Consider the following 9,494-nt stretch of genomic DNA (forward strand, 5'->3'; position numbering starts at 1 on the left):
ATACCATATACTGGCCTCTGTAACCCCACACATGCCCGGCACATTCACCTTGCATCCCCTGGGTCTTTGCTTCTGCTTCCCCATGACTCTGCTGCTGCTGCTAAGTCACTTCAGACGTGTCCAACTCTGTGCGACCCCATAGACGGCAGCCCACCAGGCTCTCCCGTCCCTGGGATTCTCCAGGCAAGAACACTGGAGTGGGTTGCCATTTCCTTCTCCAATGCATGAAAGTGAAAAGTGAAAGGGAAGTCGCTCAGTCGTGTCCGACTCTTAGCGACCCCACGGACCGCAGCCTACCAGGCTCCTCCATCCGTGGGATTTTCCAGGCAAAGTACTAGAGTGGAGTGCCATTGCCTTCTCCACCCCATAACTCTGGAAGCCTTCAAATGCCCACCTCTTCTTACTTTGGCTGTAGAAATCCTATTTATCCTTCTGTTCTCACTCAGCTCAGAAGTGAAGTTTTCAAGTACTCTTATTCTGCCTTGGGGCTTCTCTAGTGGCTCAGGAATCTGCCTGCAATTCAAGAGACACGGGGGTTCGATCCCCAGGTTGGGAAGATCCCTTGGAGAAGGAAATGACAACCCACTCCAGTATTCTTGCCTGGGAAATCCCATGGACAGAAGAGCATGGTGGGCTGCAGTCTATAGGACTGCAAAAGACTCAGACACGACTTAGTGATTAAACAACAACATTCTGCCTTGTGTTACATGATTTTGCCCCTCTAGATTCCATGCTCTTAGCACGGTGTTCTATATGTGTGCTTGGGCAAGCATGTGTAAAGAAGAGATCTAGTAGATCAAGTTAACCATAAAACATTGTTGAACCATAAAACAACCTCCCCAGAACATTTTCTTTGAGGTCCCTGCCTTTGTGGATACAAAGGTATGAGATACCAAGCATGAAAATAGACAAGATTGTCATTCTTAATTGTGATGCTTGCTCTGAGAGAAAAAACCATAGAGAAGTTCAACTTTCAAGGGGACAGCCAAAGATCTTGAGGCTTAGAAGAGTCAGGGCGAGAGGAATGGCACCCCTGCTACCTCCGGGGCAGAGGATGGTGATGAGGAGTGGGCACAGGAGGTGTGAGGGCTCAATCATAAGGACCGGTTGTGCTGGGGAATCATCAGGACCTCAGCAGATGAGGCCCATAGTTCACATTTTAAAGAAGGAGATAACTTGCCCTGCTGCTGCCTAGCCGTAAGAGGAATTAGGTTCAAAATGTAGCTCTTTAAAGACTCTACTTGTAACGGGTCCAGAAAATGAACTTAGCCAGATTTTTATATGTACTAAGAAATACAAGATATAAAGTATATCATGTAAATATATCTCCTATTTTTTATTTTGGTAATTTCTTTGGCTGATTCAGCCAAAACTGAGTTTCTCCCAGCTGAGCTTCTTGAAAGATCATTCGTGTGCCAAGCTATTTTGTATTTAGCAGTTCATAAAATTGTCTTTCTCTGTTTTTTTTTTTTAGGTTGAATGCAATTCTCGCCTGAATCCTGTAAATACAACTTTGCTAAAGGTAATGTGTTTCCTTTCCTCACTGCCAGCCCTTAGTGAGTAAATTATATGTGGTTCAAATCACTTTATTTCTGGAATAGTTGCACAGAAACAAGGAAAACTTCTTTCTGTCATTCTCTTTTAAAAAGAAATTATTTTCCTGAATATAGTCTCAGTATAGAAAATGGGAAAATAGAAAAAAGAATGGAATATAGAAAGAATAAAATAAAATTACTCATAATCCTGCCACCCACAGGTTACCCTCTGGTACAAAATGCATGTACTGGTCTTCCTCCTGGGTGGTGAGGGGCTGAGCTGGTCTTTGTGGTGGTGCATGGGCTTCTGCTGCTGTGGAGCACAGGCTCTGGAGCGCGTGGGCTCCGTAGTTGTGGTGCTCAGGTTTAGTTGCTCCCTGGTATGTGGGAACCCGACTCCCTGACCAGGGATCAAACCTTCATCCCCTGCGTTAGAAGGCGGATTCTTAACCACTGGACCCCTGGGGAAGTCCCTCTTATTCATTTTTAAATCATTAAGATTATAGGCTATTTCTAGCCCTGTGTCTGTTTTCCTCAACTTCTTGACATGTAAACAACTTTCTGTGTCATTGAAAACTTCATAAGCATTATTTAATGTTGTGAGATATTAGATAATGGATAGAAGTTCTTCACAAGCTAAATTCCCTTGTATGGATAAGAGAGTTTTCCAGTAGCATTGTCACAATAAGGGTAGATGCGTTTTCTGGAGCCTGTAGTGGAATATTTAAGGGCCTGACCTCCTGGTCCGAATTTGGATTACAGTATATTTAAGTGCTAAACTTACGTTGCTTACTGCTGCTTTCTCAGCCTGAAAGACCTCTGCTTTCTTCCCTTTTTCTTTGAAGTGCAGTTAAAAGGGAAGTGCTGCCACTATAAGCAGCCCATAGTTCCTGGAAATAACGCTCTGATGTGATAAAACTCAGAGTGTTCTAGGGTCCAGGTGATTGATGAACTAGTCTAAAACATGAATTTTTTTTTTTTTTATAAGTATGTGGTTTCAGATTAGCTTTTCAATGCAAGTTTGAATCAGTTTTCTAAAAGTGCAGAACTGAACTTAACAGTAGCCACAAGTGTGCTTATTTCTGGGCAAAAATGCCCATCCCACAGCAACGTGATGGAATTGATTCTCTGATAGGTATCCAGCTTGGAAATAGTCCTTCCCAGTACTGTCTCTAAGTATGGGAACTGTTTTACGATTCTAATCAGATTTTGACTCCTAAACTTCTTGAAAATACAGCCTGGGCTAATTAGGTCTGTTTTATACTTAAATCAGGTTAAATGTTTGTTCCTGATCTTACACTTAGAATTTTCAGGGAACTGACTATTCCTTGTTAACCTCGGATTCCTGTGCCTCCTCTGGCATTCCCATCTGCAGAATAACAGTCTACCCTCAAAGTTTTCAGGTTAGTGAAGGTTTCATGAGGTTCATGTCTCTTTTCTAAAAAATGCCTGAATACGCTACTCTGTGAGTATGGAATACTTAACAAGTAGAAGGAAGAAGGTGGCCTCGTGATTGGCCATTGTGCCCTACAAGTAGCGTTCTCTGCGGATTGGCAGGGTATGCATCTCCGGGGCTTGTTAGAAATGCAAGTTCTTGAGCTCTGCTCCAAAGGCCTCGGGCAGGAACTTGGAGTTTTAATAAGCCCTCCTGGTTATTCCAATGCATGATAACAAAACCCTACTCTAGAAGTTTTTGTGCAGATGACAGTAATCAATGTGTAAAGATTTATGAAGTGAGAGAGACCCTCATCACTCCCAACAGTGAAATTAAAATGTCTGACCAAGCAGGTTGGCTGAATCCAGCATCAGTGCCTGATCGTAGACCTCCCCTTAGTCATGAAGTGGAGACAGTGTAGAGTTGAGAGGGAACTTTTAAGAGTTTGGTGCCTTGAGAAGTAGGGTCACACTGCTTGAGGACTCTGAAAGTAAATCCTCCAGGTAGAGGCAGAACCAAGGCAGTAGTTAACTTTACTATCACCCAGTGGAAAATTCCTGACATGGACCTGACAGCCGGGCCCTGCCCTACTGATGAATAAATAGTGAATAATCTTTCAGAATTATATCCAAAGTTATTGCTAGAATTTAGGTCTGCGTATAAGAGTGCATTGAGGAGGGACTTCCCTGGTGGCTCAGTGGTAAAGAATTTGCCTGCCAGTGAAGGGGATATGGTTCATTCCTTGATCTGAGAGGATCCCACATGCCATGGAGCAGCTAAGCCTGTGTGCTGCAACTGCTGAAGCCCACAAACCCTAGAGCCCATGCTCCACAGCAAGAGAAGCCATCGCAATGAGAGGCCTGCGTTCCACAACTCGAGAGTTCCCCCGCTTTCCGCAACTAGAGAAAGCATGAGCGCAGCAGTGAAGACCCAGTGCAACCAAAACTAAACTAATTAATTAAAAAACAAAAAGAGTGCATTAGAAAATGGACACTAGGGTGCAGTTAAACATTAAGGAACCTGTAATTTGATTCTGTCCTGTTTGACAGGACCCTGGATATGCAGAGCGTTCCCCTTAAGTGTATTCAAGTCTCAGCTGACTTACATGTTTTCCCTTCTAGATGGCAGACTGTGGTGGACTACCCCAAGTAGTTCAGGTAAGGAGACTTTTTTAAAAAAGCACCCATTTGATTTCAGTTCTCTGTCCGTGCAAAGATTAACAGCTTCTTCTTTTGTCTTCCTAGCCTGGGAAGCTCACCGAGGCCTTCAAGTACTTTTTGCAGGGAATGGGCTACAGTGAGTAGTACATAACTTTCTATTCTAACCAAGATTTATTGATAAATGGGGTCATTTTGGCATCTGGGGAGCACTCAGTTCTCAGGGCGTAACCTCTGTGCTAGCCAGGCTGAAGTTAAGTAGAAACCAAAATTTTTTATGAAAGATTCTTCTGCGCATATATACAAAGATGAGTAATGCTTACTTGTGCCAGGCACTCTGTATTCTTAACCTTAAGAGGTAAGTTCTGCTATTAGTCCCATTTTACAGAAGAAGAAATTGAGGCTTAGAGGCTAAGCATGTTTCTCAGGATAACATTTCAGGGGTAGAGCCATGATTCAGTCTTAACTCCAGAGTCCACATGTTCAACCACTGAAGCTTTGGCAGTCCTGGCTGTGAATATGAGGTTGTTACTTGCATTTGAACTTAGCTGGTTAATGACTCCTGGTCAAGAGAAACAAGTTACATCAGTGAAGTCTGCTCCCCACAGGAGATAAACTTGCAGAGTATTTCAGAGTGAATTCAAGGATGTGTTGTATCATGTGCCACTGTCCTGGTCTCTTGTATTGTGAGACTCCTGAGCTTTCTCATTTGTCCCAGGATATCCTCACTGGCTCCTTTCTTGGAGTTTTAAAAAGGAAACCCCTTCTACCCAAGTACAGAGCTCTGTATCCAGTAGGGTGATTTTTCTCCTATCTTTGGTGTCAGTGTGATTAATGACCACTGGGCAGCTGCTCTGGGCAGCAGCTGGACCCCTGGGTACAGCCCTGTACCTGGCAGGCAGCCCATGTATGTCTCGTCTGGAGTGGCCGTGTCATCCCCGTCTGTGAGCCACTATCAACCGAGCCCACACCCCTGTCCCTCTGGCTCGCTGGGAGGAGCACAAGTCCCTCCTTTCATAGGAAGCAGTTCATTATCCAGGCAGGTTGGCTGTTTATAGTGGAGGAAAAAGCAGTTGCCTTTGACTAGTTGAGAGAAGTATCATCCAAGATGTTACTGAATTATCAGTTAGCCTTCCGTCCTTTCTGGAACCTTAGAATGAAAGTTTGCCCCTGGCTTAGTTTGTTCTGTCAGTGTCTGCCAGGTAACCAGGTTTACCACTTGGCACTCTTGGGTCACTAACCTGCCTTTTCCTGTGTCCATCCTGCTTCCAGTCCCGTACGTGCAGCTCAGTCACCTGAGCACCGAGTCAGGTACCTTCCTCTGTGCTGGCCCCGCCCCTGCCTCCCAGCGATGCTCTCCTGGCTGCCCGCAGCATGTCCATGGTTTCCCTGTGCAGTGAGAGCCCGATAGAACGCGGCTCATTGTGCCCCGAGAGAGTTAGCCTGACGGTCCAGCCCTGGTTCCCCAGGAGTAAAGGGGTGGGTTGTAACAGCCAGGGTCGCAGCAGCAGCTGAAACTTCATAGGGGGCCCTTCTTCCATCACCACCACCTACTGAGTGATCCTTGAGTTAACTCCCAGACACAGGGTTCTCAATTATGAAGGTTGGAGCCTATGCCCGGAGAATGCAGGTACTGGCATCTTCTGACCCCAGCATTGAAATGACAGCTGGAGGAGTGGCTTGTCTTAGAAAGACAGGCAGGGAGGTAGGCCAGGTTAGGCCCTTTCCTAGCCAAGCTGGAAGGACCTTACAGCCAGAGCAGTGGCACAGCAGAAGTCTGACTTAAATAGACCTCCAGTGTGCTTTCTCACAGTCAGCCTGCACCTCGGTGCCTGTGCAGAGGCCAGCTCCAGGCCCCCCTGCCCTCCCTGCCCCTCACCTACCTACATGTCTCCTCCCCAGGTAGCAAGGGTCACCTGTGGACACAGATGGTAGTCTTGTTGTATCGGGCTTGCACTGTGTGTGTGAAACACCTTCGTACTTGTGTGGTGTGATTTGTCTTTCTTTGGTTTAGTCTCGCATGCATCACAGGTTTGGGTTACCTGTTTGGGTTCCCAAAGCCTTCTTCCTAATCACTGTGTGGATGGCATGGGCATAGCTAAGAGGTTATACTCTGGACTTAGTTCACCCATCATTCTACTGTAGACCAGAACCAGCTGAGGTTTCACCCAGATCCAGAGGATTAAAGCAGCCTTGCCTAGAGCCCCTCACCTAGAGCAAAGTGTGATGGCTGTGTCTCGTCCTGGTGTCGCCTTAGATGATGGGTTGGGAAAGCTACATGTAAAGCCTTTGGTGAAACTTCTGGATTAGCTGAGCTTAACCACAGCTCTTTCCTCTAGTCCTCTCCGTTCTCTCTTACAGTCCCATCTGCCAGCATGACCCGGCTCGCCCGATCCCGAACCCACTCCACCTCAAGTAGCATCGGCTCTGGAGAAAGTGCCTTCAGCCGATCTGTTGCCAGCAATCAGTCAGATGGAACTCAAGAATCCTCTGAGTCCCCTGATGTTCTGGACAGACACCAGACCATGGAAGTGTCCTGCTAAGCAAATGCTCCTCCCCAGGACCATGCAAGTCCATCCTCCTTCAAACAGCCACTCCATAATATAACACTTCATCCAGCAATCTGGCATCTATCTTTAACTCCTGCATGGCCACTGACTCTTTCTGGTATCCTGGATTTATCATCCTCTCTGCCTGCCCACCCTCCTTTTTGTATGTACCAAGAACCACTTCCATCCCATTTCTGTAACATTCCAACCTCTTTAGCTGATCAGATCTCCATATCTTCTCTTACCAGCTTTTCCCTGTGCTTTCCCAACTATGTATCTAAGATTCTTTGATTCCTGACGTATGTGTGTGAGCACGCGTGTCTGTGTTTGTGTGTGCATAGTTTTGTGATTTTAGACATGCTTTCTTGTAGAGCTTCTGCAGACAAAAACAAAAAAAGGGACTCTTTTTTTTTTTTTGCATTTTCAGTGATGTTTTTAGGAGAAATATGCAGAACAGGTTTCTAGGTAGGCCATTACATTCTCTTTTGGTTCCTCTCTGATGGTCAAGATTTGTAAAGTGACTTCAGGAGAGAGGAGATCTGAGGAAGGTGGAAGATCATAATTCCTGTTTGGATTGTTGATTATGACCAATAGAAGGGAACCTGTTACATAGAAAAGCAGGCCAGGTGGCCAGCCACCTTCTCCCGTCCAATTGAATTCATGTATCCTATAAATGAAAGGAAGGGATATGTTCTCTTAGAAGCCCATGAACAATGACATTCTGATGCAATGTTGCATTTTTCTGAAGGAATGAGTGTGGCTTAATTATTGGACTCTCTTAGCACAGGAAGGTGGAAAACAAAATTCCAGGCCTCTGCTCTGTCAGAGCAAAATTGATGTCTCTGCAGTGTCTGATGCCACACACCAGACATCGGAAGGAGGCGCCTCCCAGGAGAAGCACTCTCCATCCCCCCAGAAGGGAGAAGTATATAGCCTGAAAATTATATAGATGCTGAGGAAATAGTTGGAGAGAGAGGATCAGACATTAACACAATATGATGCTTTATAAGTATAACCTTGATTTCAGAAGAGTTAATGGAGCCTAAATGAAAGATAGAACCCATTTCTCAGAAAGTTAATCCTGTGAACTCCCTCTTCTAAGAGGGAAGGAACCATAAGGGCACCCCATCCAGGTAGAATTGTGTTCGGTCCACTGCTATGTGAGGGGGTCACAGCCACCCAGAGAGTGTCTCCAGGAGTGTGAAAACAATTGCCACCCAGTAAGGGTCCCGCTTTGACAGCACAGAGATGTCAGCTCAGGGTTATATAATTTCAGTCCTAGGAAGGGGCTTTTCAGATGTAGCATTCGCTTTCTGCTCAGATAGGGAATGCATCACTCTGCCGGAGTATGACTTTTTACAGACGACGAAATAAAGCTGTATATGTCTCATTGTTACCCAGTGGCTGGTGTGACTTCTCTCAAGCCACTTCCTGGGGCTCTGGTGGGGACTGCACATGGGCTTCATACTGGGTCACATACCTGATGATTGTCCACCCAGCGACACCATCCACTTAAAGTGAGGAAACCAAGTCCCGGGATTAATCATTTGCCCAAGATCATCATGCCAGTAAGCTAGCCGGGACTGAACCCTGAGTCCATCTGACACACCTGTATTCCCCTCAGACGAAAAACCGTGAGAAGCTTGGTCATTGGTTTGTGATGAGCAGGTGAGGTCTCGGGAAGGCGTTCAGCATCTCAGCTCTGCCCTTCGTGCACGGTTGCTGCGTCCCACCCCTTGTGCGGTAACCACAGCCACCTGCCAGGGCGCCACCGACAGACCAGGCTGTGTTTCTCCAGAAGGGGCTCTTTGTACCCTGCCCCCCAAGAATAATTCCAGGGGGGTGGCCATCCTAGATCAGTTCCGAATGATCCAGGGGCTGCGGCTACCAGTATACCCAGGTCGCAGTGTCTGTGGGGAGGTACTTGTAAAATGACTCGACCCTGCCTCTCCTAGTAGAGGACAGGAAACCAGTGCCCATGGGCAGATGAGGTGTCCGCGCTGAGTTCCAGACAAAACCACCCGGCACGGAGTTGCAGAGCTGCAGGTGGTCTGATGGCCAGGGCTGCTCTGAGAGCCCACCCTGCTCCAGCTGTCTTGGCTGTACAGCACGGATGGTTGCCTCTTCCCAGCTTGGCTTTGTGCCTGGGGTCAGGCCCCAACTGACTACACCCAGCTGGTTCTTACCATACTCATCCTCTTCTCATTTGCATTTTCTTTCTTCCTATTCAATACTAAAAAAAAGAAGTTGGAGCGCCTACTTTGTGAGAGGTAAGGAAGTGGCCAGGTAGACGCTACACACTATGACTGTGTTAAGCTTTTCCGTGTAAATTTTCTCACGCAGTTCTCGTGGCAGCTCTGCGAAGTGGGCAGTGCGTTTTACAAAGAACGGTTGAGGAAAGTTAAGTGATGTCGCCAGAGACACCTACTCGACAAGGTTCCTAGTTCTTCCAGAATCAATGCATTTTCATGTTTTATTAAGGCTTTTATTGAGCACCCACTACAGATTGAGCCCTTTCATCTTCTTGCGTGTCCCTCCTCTGATCCAGGAAGGTAGACCTATTCCAGTTTTATGGATGAGAAGACAGGCCCAGAGGTAACTAACTTAAAAATAGTCTAGAAACTAATAGAGCCGCACATCTAGGCTTTAGACTCTCTCATTTCCAGGTACCTCCCTGAGTGGAATGGGAGAGCATATGGTGGGAATGTTTTGAGACCAGAGATGTCATTCCCTACTTCGTTCCTTGCTCATGGACTGCTCCTTAAGGCCAGTGTGAAAGGCTGTTTGTCACATGGAAAGATGGACATCACAGTGGTGT

General features: G+C 46.4%; 1 protein-coding gene across 2 annotated transcripts in view; it reads left to right on the top strand.

Moving 5' to 3' along the window:
- The window catches only part of NDRG3 (NDRG family member 3), a 62,500-nt gene extending 54,428 nt beyond the window's left edge, over positions 1–8,072 (top strand). For both annotated transcript variants that reach the window (XM_010829214.1, XM_010829213.1), the window contains 4 exons: positions 1,475–1,522; positions 4,092–4,127; positions 4,215–4,266; positions 6,489–8,072. In XM_010829214.1, coding sequence (XP_010827516.1) covers positions 1,475–1,522; positions 4,092–4,127; positions 4,215–4,266; positions 6,489–6,670 — 318 coding nt within the window. In that variant the 3' untranslated portion in view covers positions 6,671–8,072. The remainder of the gene's footprint in view (positions 1–1,474; positions 1,523–4,091; positions 4,128–4,214; positions 4,267–6,488) is intronic.
- Positions 8,073–9,494: the final 1,422 nt, after the last annotated feature.

This window comes from Bison bison, unplaced genomic scaffold (assembly GCF_000754665.1).
Source record: "Bison bison bison isolate TAMUID 2011002044 unplaced genomic scaffold, Bison_UMD1.0 scf7180017864500, whole genome shotgun sequence".
Taxonomy (NCBI): Eukaryota; Metazoa; Chordata; class Mammalia; order Artiodactyla; family Bovidae; genus Bison; species Bison bison.